Here is a 21,800-nt window from a genome sequence, read left to right on the forward strand (position 1 = left end):
GTTCCCTCTCTGGAAAAGGAGTACATGTTTTCTGTCACATCATGGAACTGCTTAATTATTTAATTAGGCAAATGCAGTGTGCATTACATGTGTCACTTGATGTGTAGTCTGTGGCTGAATTCACCTGTTTGAGTTATATGGTCTGCAGGAATCTTTAATGCTTGGTTTGTGCTTGTGGCACAGACACGGTGTGGATTATGTCTGGCCCATGGGGTGGCCTGATATCATGTATTGATGGTACCACTGTGAAACAGAGAATTTGTAAGCACCTGTAATAGCCCGTACCCAGCCCATTCATAATGCCAACTGAAGCAGTCACTTCAGGCGGTAGAGTGGTGGGGGACACCCATCCCTGTCTGTCTAGTTGCCCCAACTGCCTCTCCTTCTCCTTCCCCTTCCCCTTCCCCTCCCTGGATTGGAAAAGAGTGAGGGGGGACAGAGAGGAAGGGGAAATTTAGAGGGAAGGAGAGTGCTCATCTTGGACATTGGAGTGTGGGAGGAGCTGAGGTAGGCACATCACCGGATAAGGGAGGGCAGCATTTGACATGGTTTCAGGAGGTCTTGGGTCAGCCCTGGTAGTAGCTACAAACCAATCAACATAGCATTTTCAATAGACTCCAGACCCTGACCAACCAAGCCTGAGAGACCATTTTGTGGCTGGCTGCCACTAGTGGATACTGTGGCTGTGGCCCCAAAAATCCAACAAAGTCCTAAAACCTGTTTATCTGTTGTGTAAGGAGGAGTCTCTGGATCTGGTGGACCAAAGCTCCCCTACTCCCGCCTCCCTCCCACCCCGCACCCTTCCCCTGGCATGCCTCTTCCCCACCCTCTCCCTGCCCTCCCTCCACCTCCCCCAGCCCCAAATGTCTCCTTCCCGCCTCCCCCCACGCCCCCACCTACCTCTCCGCTGCTCAGCAATCCACGTGACTGCCGAGTGGCAGAGCTCCAGTGTTGCACTGGAGCTGGCAAGAGCTGGGTCAAACACTGACTCTAGGACCCTCAAACATTCCTTATGGCACGTTTGTGACATTGCACGCGAACGGTGAGCTGGTACGTGCTGAGTAGGATTGGGTCCTAAGACAGTACCAAGATGACTGTCATTCTAAGATGTTCATCCAAAATGAAGACTGTTTTGAAGTTAGTACATGTATAATGATATATTAAGTTTCATCATTAAAAAAAAGACTCATTAAAGTGGAGCTGAAATGGGGAGAAGATGCTAGTTGAGGTACAAACCTCACTAGCCCCTTCTATCACATTCACACATAATGCCTACAAACAGCATCTGAAATATATATATCCTGGGTAGCCCTGAAAACACTGCAATGACAGCAGAGATTGGAGGGCCACTCCGCATCTCTCACTGATTAGCCCAGTCAGAAGGTACAGAACGCAAAGATGGCTGTGATATAGCAAAGAGCGCATTCATTTCATTCCATTCCAGTAATACACTGGAATGATCTGGCAGGAATCTTCTCCTTCAAGTCTGGTCATCAAGCAGGCAGCTTTGCTTCGTTATGAATTTCATTCACTGCAATGTGTTATTCTTTTTTCCCCCAAAAAATGCTTCTTTATAATGCTTTGAATACTAAATGGAAAATGGGGGGAGGGGTTTAGGGAACAGGGGAGACCCAAGGGACTGCACCACCTGGAGTTTGCACATATTCCCTGAAATCCAAATCACATTTTCTGCCTTTGTTCACTTTTATTATTTTTTCCCCTCTGAAAATCTATCAGTGCATTATAGCAAAAAAAAAAAAAAAAAAAGAGTTCTGCTTTCTCAAAAGGAGAGCACTGACTTATTGCTGTTCAAAACATGTCATTTCACAGCACTAAATCTATTGCAACTTTGCTTTTTTTAACCCATTTCTGCCCTTCCCACAAGTGGATACATTTTATTCCTATTGCCTATATGCAATGTCGGGCAGAAATGGCTTAAAACAGTTCTTCTTAAAACAGAATCTGAGGACGGCTCATGGCCATTTCATTCTTGATGGAATAATCCAAGACTGGAGGGGTCAGTTTGGCTGCTCACCTCCACAAAGCCACGTTCCATCAGGGGGCACATTGCTGAGAAGGAGCTAGTACTTTGGAAATGATGCACCCATTCATTGCCCTTCACCATCTTTTTGAATTATATTTGTGAAAGGAGATCTGCCTGATTTACATTCTGTACTCAGAAAAGATGGATGTGCAGGTGTTAAGGAAGACATTTCCTTTAACCAGTGGAGTGGCAATGTTAAATGTTAGAATTGCTTCTCTCAGTATTAGACTATCATTAATTCAATTTAACATTAATTAATCTAACATTAACTGTAAGAACTGCTTCCAACCATCCAAACTGTCAATTTTATTGCTGGACATGCAGTACCAGAAGAACATATTTTGCACCCATGTTCTGATGTTTATTTTACCCTTCTGGGGACAGGTGATTATTTATATGAAACTAGGTGGCTCCCTGAGTTCTACCATCCCCCAGGGGAGCAAGGAAGTAGCTCCACCCCGCTCCTGCCCATGTAATGGCCAACTATTTCTATATAGGACTGCTGAAGAAAATAGTGTAAACCCATGGGGCCTGATCCTATCCAACTTTCCAACACTTATGCAGCAGTGCCAATGGGCATGTACTGCATCCTGCTGTTTGGGGGGGGGGCAGTCTCAGAGGCCTCCTCAGTAAGGGCTGCATTGCAGCCACATTGGCACCAGAAAGTTGGATAGGATTGGGCCCACAATATCCGTAATTAACACAGGACTTTGGATTATTGTGTGTAATTTACTGTGGACCATATTTAGTGAAAAAGTGACTATCAGATTTCTTTCATCAATACATACATAAATAGTTGATCATAAATGTATTTGATCAATACATAACTCAAATCTATTTTTTCCTTTAAAAGCCTGATCCTAGGATACCTTTCACTCATTCATTCAGAATACATTTATTGGCATAACGATACAGAAATATGACTTAAAAAACAACAGATTTAAAAATCCTCAACCATTTTAGATAAAGTTACAGTAGAACATACTGTCTTTCTCTTAACAACTAATTTCAAAAATATTGTCACTTTCTCACTAGGTCACTATAGTTATAAATATCAGACTTTAGCGAAAAGAATAATTCATGCCTCCTCACCTTTGATTGTATTATACTGATCTTCACCATCCTAATGAGATGAAACTCATCTCAACTTCTGATTGATTTTAATGGTGCTTAATTGCGACGGGCAACCCAATCCTGAGCTGCCCAGGGCGCGCGGCTGCAGTGGCGCCAAGAACGGCTGCCGCCACATCCTGCATGCCTCAGCCTGCTGAAGGTGGTGTCTTGGGAGAAGGGGACTTTCATCCCCTTCCCCCGGGTAAGGGAAACAGCCCCACAATGGAGCTACTCACTTTACCGCCGACCCAAATGTCGGTGGTAAAGTAAAGGATCAGACAGAGTAAAGAACAGACACGATCCAGTGGAGCTGAGCTGCACTGAACCCACCTCCTGCCTCCCTGCTCCCTCCCCCCCAGCATGCCTCCCGCCCGCCCTCTCTCTGCCTCCCATCTCCCCGTCCCGCCTCCCGCCTGCCCTCTCTCCACCCTCCCCCTGCCTCCCCCTCTCCCTGGAACCTCCTTCACGCCCCCTCCCTGCCCTTGCTTACCATGCTACAGCTCAGCAGTCCATGAGACCACCGAGCAGCGGACGACAGGCACCCGCCCTGCGCTAGCCCAGTGCCAGCCAGCGCTAGGCTAGCGCGGGTGCTGGCCCGGCGGTAAGCCTCACAGACGTGCCTTATGGCATGTCTGTGAAAGTGCACTCTGGCGGAAAGCTGGCGCGCCAAGCTCAGGATTGGGCTCTAACTTTCTTTGGATAGTTTCTTTGGACGAGCCCTTCAGCATAACTATATTTGAATTAGATGACTGACCCCAATCCAAGGAGCATGTAATCTACCAGAAACTAAACAAAGATGTGTTTCATGAAGACTACAGAATGTGTTAAACACTATAAAGACAGTGTCCCTTTTTTCTTTACGTTTTATCTCTCTTGCCTCTAAATTTTTCCGAACACGCATTTAAATGCAGTGTATATTTGAATACAATTATCTCTAGATCAGTACTGTTGCTACAGAAGTTTGTAACGTGCCTCTTAAGGGAACTGAGTGGATGGGCTTGATTGGGTTATTGTTTGATATTAATGTGTGTAAATTGCATATAGCACACAACCCTGACGCGATGTTTTTAATGTCGATATTTAATGTAGATCTAAGGCATACCTCTTTTACGACATTGTTCTGGAAAATGTCTCAACCAACCGTAACAGTAACCAGCTGCAAAATTTGTCTCCATGTTGCCTTCTTAATTCCAGAATGAATGAAGAACAGATTGCTACTGTTTGTTTGTCTGTACTAAGAGCATTGTCCTACCTGCACAACCAAGGAGTTATCCATCGGGATATAAAGAGTGACTCTATACTTCTCACAAGTGATGGGAGAGTAAGTATTTGATGTTTCCCTGGCCCTGATTTTTGATCACATGTCTACTATCAGATTAGATTTGAACAGGGTAAGGTCACCTTTTCTTTACCTCCATGAAAGGCTATGAGAGGCCGGGTTGCTAGCATCCTGTCAGTTGGCATTCTATGGAACTCTAGCCTAATTTATCCTTCATTGTCCTGGGAATATTGGCCTAAATATATCTAAGGTGCTACTAATCATCATCATGCTATATCACCAAAAGAAGTGATGGTTCATCCTATTCCTTCTGGATTTAGGCTGAAATCCTGTGTGTAGTTAGGCTTCCCCAGATTCTACTAACTTAAGTGGGATTGTCACAGACTAATTGTGCGCAGTTGATCATTTAGACACTCTCCACATAATAAGGGATGTTGCTCTCCTTTTGCATGCTCAGGAAACACAGAGTTTCTCAGAGGATCTAACAGACTAGACCTGCATCAAAAAAGAAAAGCGGATGCCATTATTATGAATATTCTTTGATTTTTTTTTTAAACAGAGTGCTGCTAAAAAACCCTTTTGATCTCTGCTCTGCAGATATGCCTACAATACCTAATTATCCTTATTACTCCTGGACTTATTATCCGCAATGCACATTGTTGTCATGGAGCGGTTGAATCATTATCTTATTTTTCTTTTAAGAAAAAGCATCTCTTTTATGTACTCAGATGAGCAATACATTTGCAGAAGCCTCTCGCGCTCCCATAAAAAGGGAAATAGATCTGGCATCCAATATATGTACTGCTCCATCTATTCTTTGCTGTATAAAAATAAGCTGCGCTATAGCCGGCTTTGTTTTAGAAATAGAAGCAATTATTTCTGATTTTTTTTTTCCTGATGTTGTGTTGAGTGATGGGAGAAGTGAGTGAGAAGCTCTTATTACAAGTAATGTCTGAAATAATGCCAAAACGAGATAAACAATACTGATACAAAAATTCTGGTCTCTACTTGATAGCCATCTCTGAAGCGTCCTATTTACGCTTCCTAAATCTTCACTAGATTCTAAACTGCAGCCTGACATGACATGTGTGATATGCTGCATTTTCTATTTTTGACCATTTGGGCACCACCACAGAGAAGGTCCTGTCCTTAGTCATTACTTGCCTTGATTCTAATGTGACATGTGTGCACATAGGAAGCCACTGACTTTCACAGCACCCGTGGGGATCTGTACCAGACACCCCAGACCAAAACCTCTGAAACTGAACACTAGCATATGTCACTTTCCTTGCCCAATGTCTTCCCCTTCCCCTTTTTCTGAGTGGAAGGAATTATGCAAAGCAGTCCTTTATGTGAAACAACCACAACACACATTGCCTTACTACACAGAATGGTGGAGGAGCCACTTCTCCATCATATAAAGAGAAACATGTGAACTGGCTTCCAGTAGTAGTAGTAGTATATACATGAATAACTGTACATTGTGTAACTACGTATTTCCACTAACTATTTCCTTAGGAAGATATTATGAAAAGTTCTTTATTTGGGGAGTGCGCAGTTGCCTAGCCTTCTCCAAAGGAATGGCACCACCCCCAAGGTTCCTTGGCTTTATGACTGCAGAAAGGAATGCCCCTTTAGGGATGCTAGACTTTCTAAAACTAGCCTTTGCTAGTTTGTATTTAAGCAAGAGGTTGTGGAAGTTACAGATTGTGAGGCTTTGGTGATCATGGCTGTTCTTCCTGTCGTTAATTTGGACTACTTATCAGCCACCCTCTGAACATCATTTGTTGTCAAAGTAAAGTTCAGGTGAATGGAGCAATTTGAAGTCAAGCAATTCCTGAATGTTTCCAGGCAACAGATTTGAAATTTGCAAATAGGCTGATGATGGAGTGCCTCATGATAGCACCAACGTTTCAGAGCCCACATGAATCTGAGGGGAGGGAGGAGGAAATGGAATCTGAATCTGATCTGAGAAGTACTGGGCATGCGATTTCTCAAAGGGTAAAAATCACAGCATGGATAAAAGGGGAGGGTGGGACAGACAAGTCTCCATCACAAAGTAAAACTTTTCAGTGGCAAGAATAGAAGAAATAACAAAAAGGTCCCAATGTAGAGATAGCTGTTGGCACATCAGTCCCACTGTTGTCAACACAATCCCTCAGGCATGGTCCACCCACAAACTGGGCTGAGATGCTTGCTTGGGGTGACAGCCTGGGGGAGGCAGAGAATTGGCAGCGAGGGCCCTGTGCCTACCACCTTCTCCACTTAAACCCTGCCCCATTTTGCTCTCCTTGTAAAGCAAGCAAGGTGAGGATGGAAGGGCTGACCTCTTCCTCGAGCTCCGCTGCTTAGAAATGCTGCCCTGGAGCTGGAGAAAGAGGAAGGACACTGCAGTCCTGGTCCTACATTCTGGAAGAAGATCATGTACATTGTACCTGCACATCTTCATTGACTAAGTGGGGAGGATCTTGGAAGCAGAACTCCCAAGATCTTCTCTAGCTGGCCTATCTTGGAGATGCAGCAAGTCAAAGAGGAGGGAGGGGGGGATGTCGCACACAAGCATGTACCCCAAAACAACAAAACAGGGAGGTGGAATTTGGGCACCATTTCAGGTGCCCCTTTGGCTCAGGTTGGGCCTGGAACCTGAGTATGATTGACTTTCCCTGGATCAGAATCATCAGCTAGAAATGATTAGGTCTGCCAAAAGAATATTGGGCTGTGTGGAAATGATTCGGACAAGCTATAACAATCATGTCCTTTTTCTGCCCGGATATCAGTTGACAAGCCATAGGCATTTTCTGTTCTTGGAAATCTATAGTATTTATCATTCCTACAGCACCACTTTGCATCACTATAAATGGAGAGTTATCTATGATACGATGGTTAGCAGTATAGATATCTTCCAAATATATGTGAACGATGATTGCTGGTTAGTTTTCAGAGTGGCTATTAATTTTTCAGATCAAATTGTCAGATTTTGGGTTCTGTGCCCAAGTTTCAAAAGATGTTCCAAAAAGAAAATCACTGGTTGGAACCCCGTACTGGATGGCACCAGAAGTGATTTCTAGACTGCCTTATGGAACTGAGGTAAGTAAAACTGATGCCTTGCTCCATTCAAAATCGCCAGACCAATACTGAGAAAGGCCCTGCTTCTCCCAGTTACCATTCTGATTTCTCTGGAAGCAGAGAGATTGAGTAAGACCTCCCTAAAAGAAGATCTTAACAGGTTAATACAGGGTCCAGTGCTCTGTGTGACAAGCTTATTACCCTGTCTGTGTATTCAGTGTGAAATAGCTCTTGATTGTAATAGAACTGGTACCTCTTGATGCCCCTCAAGAGCTGGCACCTCTTCATTGCTTTATGATGAATGAGCAACTTACTAAACCTGCAATCAAATGATCTTCATAGCTGCAGCTGAACACAGTAAAATCATACCGAGTTGGCATTTGTTCAAGTTAACCTTTGTTCACACACGAGCATACAGGGCCGGTCGTACAAGCTGCAGGGTTGTAGGAGCCCACAGGCCCCCCACACACACACACACCAGAAGGGGCAGCAGTGGTGAGGCATCTGGCAGCAGTGTCATTGCCAACAGCTTTGTGTGTGTGTGTGGGGGGGGGGTGATTTCAAGTCAATCAGATCCAGGGGCAGGAGGGAGGGAGGGCCGTCCAGAGGCAATGTTCCTCTCACTGTGCTCTCCTCTTGATGCCTCAGCTTGGTAGATTCCATGCTGCAGCTTCAGCTACAGAGTGAGGTGCCAGCTGTGGCTGCAGGTGTTCCTCATGCCACCCTGGTGCCTTCAGGCACAGGGTCCAATTTGGCCAAATGGATCAAATTGCCCTAAGGCTGGCCCTGCTGGCATACAACATTCTCTGATCACCATGTTACTGCCCACACTGATTTGAATAAACGTTTGCAAAAAGCTTATTAGAAAGAATAAAGGGAACTGTATGGCAGGGGTTCCCAAAGAAAGGTAAGAGAGACCATTCTCCATCATTCCCCCATATGCCGATGCCCTCCTCTGATAGAATGCATACACTAGGCTCTTTTTTACAAATGCATTTTATCCTGAAACCCTACTGATTGGCTCTTTGGGAAGGGGGCTGAAGTGGATGAGAATGGGGAACGGTGCAAATGGGGCCAGAACGACACCCATGCAGATCTCCATCCAGTGATCCCTGCAGAAGCTGGGATCAAAATGTAGTGTCTGCATTTGCAGTAGGGTCAGCCCAAGCCTTCCTGACAGCGGAGGGGCAGAAAGCCAAATGCCACCATCCAGGCACCCTGGCAGCCTCTGTTCCTCCTCTTCCTTCACCTGCTGCTAAGAGGAAGAGGGGAACGTAGCCCAGTTCACCGCCCATCCCCAGTGCCAACTTACCTGCATGTCCACCAGCAGCAGGCACCTGGGACAGCAGTCATCCAACACCAGAGCCATCTGCAGCCGCAGAATGGCCACTGCCAGTGCACTGCACATGCCACCATAAGATCATTTACAACAGCAGAATTGCCACTCCTGTCATGAAGTCCAGTTAGGTTTGGGTTGAAAGACTGCAATCCTATAGTCACCTAACAGTGTTCCCCATTGAACACAGTGGGACTTAAACATGCATAGGCTCATCACTTTCTTAGGGTGCAATCCTAACCTGCGCTGGAACAGGCAATTCAGAGGCTTGCACTGTATCCAGCACAGGATAGGGGCCAAAAGCAGCTCAGCCAGAAGCAAGGGGAAACTTTTCCCCTTACCCCTGGGAAAGGCGCCCTTTCCCCTATGGGTCTCCTCTGACTTGCGCCACCTCTTGAAGCTGCTCTGTTCTCCCCGGGAACGGGGGTTGGGATCTAGCATAAGCGCTGGATCCCAGCCCCGCCTTCCACTCCCCACCCACCCACCCCTGGGGCCGCCCACCACCCACCCTCGCCCCGCTCAGGAATGCCTCTCTCCCGCTTCCTCCCTGCCTCCTCCCCGCCCACCCCAGAGCCTTGCATCACCCCAGCCAGGCCTACACAAGCCTCAGTGAAGAAGCCAGCATGGAGGCTTATGTCAGCCTCCTCTGAGCATCGACCTGGCTTCCTCCCGGAGAGGCACAAACATGCTTTACGGCACATTTGCGACCTTTCTGGGCTGGCGCAAGGGACTTGCCCTGGCCCATGGGTGCCTCTGGACTGCACCCTTAAGATTTGTGTAAAGAAATAAAACCGCACACCAGGTAGGAACTTTAAGAAGATTTTTGGCCAGAGTGCTTATAGTTTAAACAGTAATGGTGTCTAGTGCAATTCAGTCTGCAAAAGGTAGTTACTGTACATTTATTGATATTTTCCAACAGGAGACAGCCTAGTGTGAACATCCTTCCATGACTTGGTATTAACTATTATGTTTGTGCCATCAATTAACTAGATGTGAGACCTTGCCCCGTGTCCCCAACTCCTAAGGGAAGATCAGTACTAAGCCAGCTGACTATAGATCTCGCTTTTAAAATGTCACTAGGACAAGCTTCCATGAGAATGAAGCATATGTAGAAAGCTAGTTACGTACAGCCTCTTTCACATTTAAACAAATGGATGTTTCTTGCAGGTGGACATCTGGTCCCTCGGTATCATGGTAATAGAAATGATAGATGGAGAGCCACCTTACTTCAATGAGCCCCCTCTCCAGGCAATGCGCAGAATCCGAGACAATTTACCACCAAGAGTGAAAGATCTACATAAGGTGGGGATGTCTGTGTTTTCATAGCATGCATTCATTCCTGAGCATTTTCATCCTGCAGCACACGCTTGAGCAAACAGTTCCTAAATGTGGTGCCTGTGTCTTTTTAGGAGTCATATAGACAACGACTTATAGAGGTCTTTAAGCACACTTCTCGTCTGGTGCATTGCTTGAACTTTTGCAATTTGAGCATGAACAGAGTTTAGAGTTAAGTTTCAGTCACTTTTTATTTTATTTTTTCCATTTTTTTATTCTGCCCTTCCTCAAAGGAGCTCAGGCTGGTGTATATAGTTCCCCCCATCTTGTTGTCCTCATAACAACCCTGTAAGGTAGGTAAAGTTGAGGGATAGTGACTGACCCAAGGTCACCCAGGAACCTTAATGGCTGAGCAGGATTTGAACCTGGATCTTCCAGGTCTACATCCAACTCCTGAACCACTACACAAAAATAGCCAATGCAGAATGGAGGAGACCCATTGCAGCCCCTGCACAGAAATCCCCTTCCCCCAAGGAGTGCTGCTGGATGCCGCAGTAGCCATTTAAGCACTGCTGCGCCTGGTGGAGCCTCCAGGGACAGGACTGGGCTGTAAGCAGTTCAAAAGAGGAGACAGACATTCATTGCTATCCATTGACACACCCTGAATGTAATTGGTATGTACCCATTTGTCTTCTGACTCATGTTCCCAATTGTCCCCATCTTTACCAACAGAAAGAAGACTGCTACCTTTTTAGTTGTGGAAATGTATGATTAATGCCCCTATGCTGGATCTTAAATCATTTTCACATTTATTCCTGTGGCTTATTAATTTAAAATTTGTGTAACATTGTGATTGGCAGCTAAACTGGATGCAACGTGAAATACTTACACTGCATGCTTATTTTTTTCCCCATAAATAGCAACCGCCTGGGGATCTGAGCCAGATCAGGACCACAGCATGGGGGATCTAATCCGGATTGGTACTACATAGCTGCTGTTTGCCTTGAGAGGGAAGCTGCCTGCCATCTAGTTTGGCCTGAGAGCATGAACTGTGTAATCTGTGGCCTCTCACTTCAGGAGAGTGCATTCATTCACTAGCAACTCAATTCTATTTTTCCCTCCCCCCCCCCGTCCGTCCGTCCATCTGTCACTGGTGCAGCCACGCTGAAAATGTAGTAGTCATCTTTCCGCTGGTTCAAAGGTTCAGAGTAGATCATTTAGACCTTACCTGCATCACAATGTCATTTTGGCTTTCCCAGGTTTCTTCAGTGCTCCGCGGCTTTTTAGACTTGATGCTGGTGAGGGAACCTTCCCAGAGAGGAACAGCACAAGAACTGCTGAGACATCCATTTCTGAAACTGTCTGGGCCTCCTTCTTGCATTGTGCCTCTCATGAGGCAGTACAGGCATCGCTGAATTCAACAGCATGGTGTTTTTTTTCTTGGGAAGGCTGCAGAGATACTGGATGAAAACTATCGAGCAAGCCAAAAGCACCAGGGAGCACAGCAGCAGAGAAATGTACCACTGTTGTTACAGCTCAGCATACAAAGAAGGAGAATTCTGGTGATAGCCCGGATTCTGCGTGGCACACCTTTTCCATGGTCAGTGAGTGTGCGCACTTGGATGGAAAAGAACCCCAAGTTTGTAGCACAATTTGGAGGGAACACCAGAATATGATCTAAAATATAAGTGAAACAAACACCTCTTCTACTTCAGAAGAACACTTTTTTCTGACAACAACAACAAAAAAAATCGAAGCACTTTTATCTCGGTTGTAGCAGTGTGCCGTATTTTGAAATGAATTTGTAATTTTCTGTACATCGCTTTTGATAATTTACAGTAAGTACTTGGATGTCCTAGCGATAGTGCTCGTAGAGGTCATAGGTGTAATTTAGAAAGCATTTGAGCAAGATCTTTCCTACTTTTTTATCCCTTTTGAAGCGAAAGGAACACACACCCACCCTTTAGCAGCTCAGAATGTTGACAAGAACTTGTCAGCCATGCCAGTCAAACATAAATCCGCATTTTTGCAAAAGTTTAAATTCCTGAGTTATTATATATCCTTTTCCTCCCCTTTAAAACAACATTTAAAGATGCCCTGAAGAGATAGGCACCTTGCAAGTGCACACAAGTACTTCGTATTCTAAGGGCCGGTCCTCATTACTGCATTGCTCATGTGAGAGGGGGTTTGAGAGTCAAAAGTGTGTCATTTGATAACTACGCACCACCTCTGATGGCATAAGTTGGTCCTGACTATGATTAAACAGTGGTTGCAATTCAGTTTCACCTTATAAGTGTGCATGTAGCTGGTTAATTTTGCTTACGTTTGAATTCTAACAGCTCCTGCCATTGCTCTACACAACCAGTGTAGCCAAAGGCTTATGTTTGTAGCTTTACCAGTCACATGTCTGTAGCCTGCCAAACTTCTTGTATTTGCCTGCATAGGTTCACTATAATGAGCTGCATTCCATTTGAGTAGGTCACATGGAAGTTGCATGCACCTGGTTTGCGACCTGGTTTGCAGCTCGCTTGTTGTGGATTGGCATATAGGGATGGCATCAGGGGTCAGGCATTGGCTGAGGGTCATACCCATTAGATAGCCCCCATGGCCTCCTGAACCCCTAACTCCAGGGTCGGCAGTGTGTTGCTGAGAGATTCATGCTATCACTGCACCTTGAAACCCTATTTACAAATGGGAGCATCTTCCTCAGGCCCCTGTATAATTGCAGGGCCTCTAGAAGATACTCCCACTGGCCAGGAGGACTGTACAAAGTAAGGGTCCAATCCTGTCCAGCTTTCCAGTTCCCGTGCAACTGCAAGGCAGCCCCGAGATAAGGGAACAAACATTCCCTTACCTTAAAGAGGCCTCTGTGTCTGCCACACTCTCCCAAAGCAGGATGCAGCACTTGACCCATTACTACGGCTACATCAGTGCTAGAAGGTTGGATAGGCCTCTAGGTTTGGTGGGATGCAGAGCCCAGCATAACAGGAAGAGGCCCAGTCCAGGACTTTGCGCCATGGCCTCCAGAAACCTGTACAGGCAATGTTGGAGTGCAAAGGTAACAAAAGCATCCAGTTGCATGCACAGAAATCTGGATCCCAGTTTCACGTCATTGTTTCTAACACGATTTTTATAACATATGAGTATCCAGCCTCACCTACTGGTGAAAGGGTTAACGACTGGCCTCAGCTAGCAATACGGACATGTCTTCATTTCAGTCTGTGTCCACTCCTGGGTTGCAATATTAGTCTCTGTTATTTATATTCATGCTTTCAAAGTCAAACACAGACTCAAGAAGTCTGGCCGCCGAGTGGGTATTTTTTCCACGTCGATATGAAAGTGTTGTAAGAATATGTGGATGTGTTTGCCATATGGGGGTGGAAAATGCTTTCTAAACCCATTTGGAATGTGAATTCAGCAGTGACTGCTACAACAGATTTTGTGTTGCTTGTTGGATAGATTTGCATGTTAACCATAGGCCTATAGAGATTTGCCTTTATAAGTGCTTCATAATTATGATGGAGGAATTTATTTATTAATGATTTTTTTAAAAAAATATGCATACTATGAAAGCCATGTATTTTCCAACTTGTTTTTGTTTATTTGTTATTACTGACCTCACTTGAAAATTATATCTGACCCAAACTCTAACATATCTGGTTAGATAAATTTTTGCAGTATAGAGGGTCTTTTGGTTTGGTTTGGGAGGTTCACAGAAATAGTTTGATCGTTATTTATTGTAATAAACAGAAGCAAAACAAGATGTCAGAATACTACTGATTCCAGATAGATTGATCAACAGTGATGAAGATCCTTTATTCGATTACGAAAATTACGTAATTTGAAACATTCCAAGTAGGTTAGCACACACTAAGTAATGATTCTTCAATTTGCATATCACACCGAGTTAGTGTTTCAGCTTATAATCAAGACTGGGCAGAAGTCTTCTTCATGGGCAGAACCATCTTGATGTTTCAAATGAAAGAAAGCCAACTCTCAGCAATTGGCCAAAGCACTTTCTTTGGAATGAATGGCTTGATCCCATGAGCCACTGAAATGAGGACTAAGTTTCATGATCAAGCTTCAGTCCAAACATGGACATAGTATCGCCTACCAGATACGGTATGCTCGTGCACTGCGTTCCCCTAGTCTTGTACCAATAGCAACACAGGATCTTGGCCACATAATTTTTAGCAGCACATAGATCATATTACTCACAGAAAACTAGCACATCTGCTCAACTCATCTCCTTGTTACTCTGATTTTCTATGTACAGTGGATATTTTTGGATGTAAGGCTTTCCAAGTACTGTACTTCAACTCTCATCCGTAATCTGAAGTTATACAACTCATGTACCACCTCATATGAGAGGGTTGTGAGAACTGGGACTCTGTCGTTATAGTGTGTAGAGTCATCAACTCTAGCTAAAGTAATTCCTGAACATTTTTTTTTGCCACAACATGACTTTACACCATTCCCCATAGCCATCCTGTTAAAATATCCAAGATTGCTTTCAGTAGTCTCCTGGAGATGGATGCTGATTCCTGGAGAATCCAGGCCAATCCTGAAGGATTGGTAACCTTACCTGTGTGCATGCTTTGACCTGCATGCTGTTGGTGTAACAGCATGACCTGAATGCTGTAGTGACAACATCAAGTGGGAATGGACTGGATGATGATGATGGTTGGCAACCTTCAGTCTCGAAAGACTATGGTATAAGCCTACAGCACCCGGTATTCCCAGGCGGTCTCCCATCCAAGTACTAACCAGGCCTGACCTTGCTTAGCTTCCAAGATCAGACGAGATCGGGCATGTGCAGGGTAACAGTTGATGACTTGCAGTCATAAGTCAAGGATAGTTGCTTCTTGAGCTAAAGGGACCTTCTATTTGCATTCCTATAGATAAAGTGGATTCATAGGATCAGGATTCAACTATTTCAATGCACCATTACTTCCAAAGCAAGTGTACATAGGACACAGTGCTCAATATAGACCTTTCAGCTATTGTTTTCCAGTGTTCAAGAACTTAGCTCCCTAACAACACGAATGTAGGTGGTCCTAATCAATATTGAATCCTGACTCAGCTGAAAACATATTGCTTGGCTGTTTGATAGGCCTCCTCAAATTGGCTGCAACCCTATCCATACTTACCTGGGAATAAGCCCAATTGACTGTAATGAAACTTACTTCTGAGTAGACATGCATAGGATTGGGCTCTAAAATGCAAAAATGCAGAGCCCTGTTGGTTTAGCTCTCTCTCATAGGCTATTGGTTTTCACTGATGATGGTAAATGATAAATGCCCAATCTTTGCCATCTGCTTCAGTGAGGGCTGATGTTATAACAACATAAAAATTTTTTTGAAGTATGTCTTTTGGAGTGCGTGAATTGCCACATAAATTTGTGTTCAGCAATGATGTCAGTTGATACATACAGTGCTCCCTAGTCCATGTGCCTATGGTGGAAATCATCCACAATTCCAGCTTTTATACATTGAAAAATATGCATTTATTTCTAAAGGGGATTAGTCTTCATATCGGAAAACATAATGGGTTGTATTCACACCTTTGGCATAGGTGGTGCTCTACAAGAGAAGTTCATTGTGTGAGCGCACCTTCTTTCTGTTCATAGAAGAAACTTCTGATGACAGAGCACTACTGCACAAAAAGTTGTGATGCAACTTATTATTTGAAATACCACTGACATATATGAAAGACTACAGAATGATGTATGGCAGTGGTATTCAAACTGGGGCGTCGCGACGACCCAGCCTGTGGGTCCTGGCCTCCGCCCCCTTAAGGGGCGGGGGCAGCCAGGAGAGGGGGAATCCTGCAGATCGCGCTGCTCAGGGGAGCTGCAGGGGCTTGGGTGCACTTGCCCAAGCCTCCTGCAGCCTCCCAGGGGTGCGGGGAGCCCTGCGCAACCTTTGGCAGGGCGCCCTAGGTCAGGAAAAGTGAAAGTAGAGCGATCGTGTCCTGCTCTGCAAAACCGGAAGCAGAGCACAATTGCTCCACTTTCCCTTCTGACAGGGCTGCAGGGACTGGGGTGTACCCTCCAGTCCCTGCAGCAGCCGTCGCTGTGTGCAGGGAGCCCTGCGCGAGCACCAGGTCAGGGAAAGGGAGAGTGGGGCAATCGCGCTCCGCTTCTGGTTAGTACTTTTGCGGAGGCAGAACAGATTGCTCCACTCTCCCTTTCCCTGACATGGGGCACCCTGCAGGTGCTCGCACAGGGCTCCCCGCACACAGTGACGGCTGCTGCAGGGACTGGTGAGTGCATCCCAGTCCCTGCAGCCCCCTGAGCGACGCGATCCTGGGGATCGCTTCGCTGCCTTCCCCCTGCCCCTGCTGCCTCCTCCCCACCTCCACAAAGACTTACTGCGGGTTTCAAATCCCCAGAGAGTTTGCAAACCGCAGATGTATGGTCTGAATTGTTTCTATGTCAGCTCAGCTCTCTATTAAAACAAATGGGAAAGCCATTCCATATGTGCTTGGTGCCCAACCAAGATCATGTGCCCGAAACTGATTGCTAATTCAGAATGATTCCACCATTTTTTTAAGAAGTAAGGAGTTGAACTTTATTAATAAAAATGATTGTATGAAAGCAAAAACCATAAGCAGCAAGATAAAACATCCTTGATCTTCAGAGAAACTACTGTACATGTTTCACCTTTTAAATGGAAAGAGATATCTGTAATTTTCTTATTGGGAAATACTTTTTTCAGCAGTATCCATTGCATTTATTAGAAATAATTGTCATCTTAAAAAATAAAAGTTTTGTGCACAGCAAACCCACTCAGTGGAGAAAATGCACACACAAATAAAATAATAATACATGTTTGCAGTTCTGCTGTGGAGAATGTTTTTACATTGCATTCATGCAACAATATACTTTCTCAGTTTATACCCTACCACACTGTTCCTCAAACTGTGGGTTGGGACCCACTAGGTGGGTCGCGAGCCAATTTCAGATGGGTCCCCATTCATTTCAATATTTTATTTTTAGTATATTAGACTTGATGCCAACATGATACGTGACTGCATTTGGGGACATAAGAACATAAGAACCGCCCCACTGAATCAGGCCATAGGCCCATCTAGTCCAGTTTCCTGTAACTCACAGCGGCCCACCAAATGCCCCAGGGAGCACACCAGATAACAAGAGACCTCATCCTGGTGCCCTCCCTTGCATCTGGCATTCTGACATAGACCACCTCCAAAATCAGGAGGTTGCGCACACACATCATGGCTTGTACCCCATAATGGATTTCTCCTCCAGAAACTTGGAACATCTGTACTTTTAACAGGCTACAATGTATATGCTTTTAACAATGATAGTCAGTGTGGCTTACTCCTGGGTAAGTGTGGCTAGGATTGCAGCCTAGGATTGTTAAAAATTTTTCTTGCTTGATGATGTCACTTCTGGCCATGACATCACTTCCAGGTTAATGACCTCACTTCTGGTGGGTCCCAATAGATTATCATTCTAAAAAGTGGTTCTGGGCGAAAAAGTTTGAGAACCACTGCCCTGCCATGTTCTGAAGGGCAGATGGCACCAAGTTTTCAAACCAGCAGCTAAGTTCAAGGGAGCCAGCATACCAGGGGAAAGGTTGAAGCCTTGCTGGTAGTGCATGCTGGTGGAGTGACAGAAGCAGGGAAGCCCAGTGCAGGAGGATGACTGGGGGAAGGGGGTGAACAGGACAGGGAAGGGCAGGATGGGGAGGAGACAGGGATTGGGGTGAGCAGATCGAGCCCAGGGGTGGGTTTGGCGGCAGCACATGCCAAATCCTGACCCCTTCCTGTACCTGATCCTCCCGCAGGAAACAACACGGACTTGCACAGCGACATGATTGGTGGCGATCTGAGTAGATGCATTGCTGCTGCTGGGGCTTACCCCACAGCAAGGAGACAAATGTCCTGTTACCTCAGGGAGACCTCCAGCAGTTGAAATTCCCTATGGGATGCAGTGGAAGCCACACTTGTGCCATTGCATCGCTGTGTGGGAATTTAGGTTGGATTGGGCTGTGACTGTGTTAATACAACAGCCCCTGTGGGATCAGTCCAAATAACCATCTAGTTTAGTATCCTTTTTTCAATTGCAGCATGGAAGTTTAGTACTTCATCAGTCCTTTTCAATGACCCCGAAGCTTCTGAGAAGGCAGTTTATTTTCTTTTTTCAGATTTTTTTTGTACCAAAGACATAGTAACTGCAGCCAATATGCCTCTATAAAGACCATTTACATCACCATCACTCAAATAATGGGTGCATCTCAGGGCATCCTATCTCAATATTTTTACACAATGAACTGACCCTCTCCCAGAGCACAACAAAACTGTGATATGCATGGACATGAACAGAAGAAGGTTAATCACTCCTATTTAAAGGGACTACAAATGCCCTATAAAGGGACACTTATGGGCCCCAGACAGTGCCCAGCAGGAGAGACAGCACTGCCCTCCCAACTAGCAGTTTGCTAATGGTAAACTTATTCTATTTACCCAGTAAACAGAAGCCCAGCTCCCCACTTTGGTGCGGGCACCTCTTTGTGCCCTTCACATCAAGGGTGGCAGGTGAAAGGTGGAGGAGGAGCCAGGCATGAAATGTTCCATGGCTCTTCGGTACCACAACAAAATGGGTCACCCAACAGTCAGTGGGCTTCACTATATGGATGGTTGAGCCTAAGAGTGGACCACAGGGGGAACATCTCCCATCTGGTCCACTTCTGGACTATCCTGGGTCCAGCCTGGACACTGTCAAGTGTGACAGACTTTCATGGAAACAGTCATGTGGCTTATACAGTTGTGACTGGTTTTTACTCAGTCATGTGTCTGTTTCCCATCACCTCTCTCCACCTACTACAGTCCCTGGTGCAGGCACAAATAGAAACATTCATTCATTCAGACTGAGACCTTAAAATGCTGGGAGGCGGGGGTGCGCGTGCGCATAGCACACATGCTATAAGAACACAAGTTTTACCCTGCAGCTCCCAGGGTGGAATACAATGCACTAATTAGTTACTAGAATAAAAAGATAATTAGTACCTAAATAGTGCTTTTCTGATTATGATCACTCTAGACTAAATTCATCTGCTGTGTATGAACTGGCCACCCAAGGCTTTGGAATCTCTCTCTCTCTCTCTCTCTCTCTCTCTCTCTCTCTCTCTCTCTCTCTCTCAACAGAAGAACAAATGATGGCTGAGGAAGGACTCATTTGGCATAGAGGGCTTATCCATTTGCTTCCTTTTATTACAACTTGGATGCAAAATAACAGAGCAGATGTTTTCATTTCTCCACTCCCCCACCCCCACTCCCAGTATTTTTAGCTGGCCATTTTCACAGAGTAACAACTGCTGGGCAAAAGGGAATTGCAAGAGATTCTCATGAAAGCTACCCAGGAGGCTTCAGTTGCAGCTCAAGACATCTCAGGGCTGATCACAGGCTGATCAGTGTCCTCCCTGCTTTCACACAATGGAAATTCATGATGAGGTTGACTAGATCTGGCTCTTGCTAGATAGGACCTGCTACATCAGGCTGCATCCATTCACTCACCTGCTGCAGTCCCTTTCCCTGAGTGTCATTCCAAGGGGGAGAGTCCACATTGTAGGGGTTGGTGTAAGATATTCCATCCCCTGCTAATCAGTATGGACAAGGAAAAATGACTTTCAAGAGGCAAGAGAGATGGTGCTAGGGCAATGGTTCCCAAACTTTTTAGCAATGAGACCCATTTTTTTAAACAACACTCTATCGGGACCCACCTAAGTTTACTAGGCTTTTAAAAAAGGTCTAAAAAGAAAAATTTATTTATAAGTAATAATAACCAGAATAATAGACCCTTAAACATTTCTCTCCCTATATTTACACATGCTTGCAAACTGCAGTAGCTGAGCTCTTTGTAGGTAATTAGCAGCTACAGTATCTGATTTTGGAATAGCCAAGTTTTGAGGCAATTAGTTGGCTGATCTATCCATCACCCTTTGGTGACCCACCAAAAATCAGGTTGCGACCCACCAGTGGGTCCTGACCCACAGTTTGGGAACCATTGTGCTAGGGTGTATTTTATTGAATCTGTCTTAAGGAGAATACGGTTCTTCCCTTTACAAAGGGAGAAGAGTGTCATTTCTGAGACAGGGCCCAATCCTATCCAACTTTCCAGCGCTGGGGCAGCTGCAATGCAGTCCCGAAGTAAAGGAACAAATGTTTCCATACCTTGAGGAGGCCTCCAAGACTGCTTCCCCCAAACAGGAAGCAGTGCATACCCCATAGGCATAGCAGCACCAACACTGGAAAATTGGATAGGACTGGGCCCTCAGTTCTTTCCTGATTTCTTTCAGATCTGCAGTTCTCACACAAACAACCGGTCCTGCTTCATACAGAGGTTCTTCATGGCCAACTCCAGGGAAAAGTGGGTCCCTCTGCTCCCTGGCACTGGGGGGTGAGCTGCTTACCAGAAAAGCCCAAGGGTCCCTGCCTGGCTTATTAGGGGGGTGGTCTTGGAGGTCTTTCTTAATTCCCTCCCCATGGGGCTCAGTCCCCACAATTCCAGGCAGTCCTGGGACACAGACTTAAACCATGCTTAAACCTACCCCTCTTCCATGGTCATCAGCATTGTTTCTTTGTTGACTGTGTGTAACTGAATTTGCACAAGTAAAGCCCATGTAAGATGTGGGCTGATTGCCGGACAACTCCAAACACAAGTTGATTGCCCCCAAAAGGACTAAGCCTTAGTAGCACATAAGAATCTGTTGGTTCACAGGACATTTCCTGTGTTAAATTCAGGTCACTTGACGGGTGTGCATTTGGAGAGGACAGACTTACAGTACTTGATGCTTAGAGGCAAACCAGTTACTTTGTATTAGTTTCACTTTCCATTCTGTAAATAGTTGCTGTTAGTTAAGTTCTAGGCGAGAGATAGAAGTGGCCTTGCTATGGTTAAAATAAAGTTTCCAAACCCTGTCGTAAGTGCTTGTGAATGTACTACAGAGACTAAACATTTCTCTGAACGAACATATTTCTGAACTGCTTGCAACTTCCTTGCCACTTTTACAGAAGTTAATTATCAGGCATCTTGGTATGTAATGTAGGCTACATTGCGGGACTCTGGGTGCTGGTGGGACACTTATGGGCCCCAGACACTGCCCAGCAGGAGAGACAGCACTGCCCTCCCAACTAGCAGTTTGCAAATGGCCGAGGCTAGATCTTTCCAACCGTTGCTCAGAAAATGTGTGTAGAAGCCTAAAACCTACACCTAAGTCCTCAGTGACTTCAATTTACCTTTCATTATACAATGGAGCTGGACCTTATTTTGGGGTGCCAACTCTCCATGAATCATATGTAGGGCATCCCAAATCCACCACCCACCCTGATGCAAGCCACATTTGGTTCACCTCATGGTTGAGCTGCCTCTGAGCTGTGTGCACATTAAAAAAAAAAAAAAAGAAACCAAAAAACTCACCTTGACCCCTCTGAATTTGATGGATGCATCTGAAACAGCTGAGACTGCAAGTCATTGTCCAAGGCAATGGCCTACATGTGACAAAATGGAATTTGGCTTGGACTGAGGCCAGTTCCTCCCCACCACCTCCATCCTTCTTGCTGCTTGAGGCTTCACTGATGAAAGCCCTAAGATAGCATGTACTTTTTGTAGCCCTCCGACATCTTATCTGCAATCCATTTCTTTTAGGGAAGCAGAGGTA

The 21,800-nt window shown here is 45.3% G+C and overlaps 1 protein-coding gene and 1 pseudogene across 4 annotated transcripts in view; one reads left to right on the plus strand and one right to left on the minus strand.

Moving 5' to 3' along the window:
* PAK5 (p21 (RAC1) activated kinase 5) overlaps positions 1–13,884 on the plus strand; it is a 126,440-nt gene extending 112,556 nt beyond the window's left edge. For all 4 annotated transcript variants that reach the window (XM_066610562.1, XM_066610649.1, XM_066610735.1 and 1 more), the window contains 4 exons: positions 4,352–4,478; positions 7,398–7,523; positions 10,006–10,140; positions 11,373–13,884. In XM_066610562.1, the coding sequence (XP_066466659.1) occupies positions 4,352–4,478; positions 7,398–7,523; positions 10,006–10,140; positions 11,373–11,528 (544 nt within the window). In that variant the 3' untranslated portion in view covers positions 11,529–13,884. The remainder of the gene's footprint in view (positions 1–4,351; positions 4,479–7,397; positions 7,524–10,005; positions 10,141–11,372) is intronic.
* A 947-nt stretch (positions 13,885–14,831) lies between these two features.
* LOC136637113 (5S ribosomal RNA) lies at positions 14,832–14,948 on the minus strand (annotated as a pseudogene).
* Between the last annotated feature and the right edge of the window lie 6,852 nt (positions 14,949–21,800).

The sequence above is a fragment of the Tiliqua scincoides genome, chromosome 1 (assembly GCF_035046505.1).
Source record: "Tiliqua scincoides isolate rTilSci1 chromosome 1, rTilSci1.hap2, whole genome shotgun sequence".
Taxonomy (NCBI): Eukaryota; Metazoa; Chordata; class Lepidosauria; order Squamata; family Scincidae; genus Tiliqua; species Tiliqua scincoides.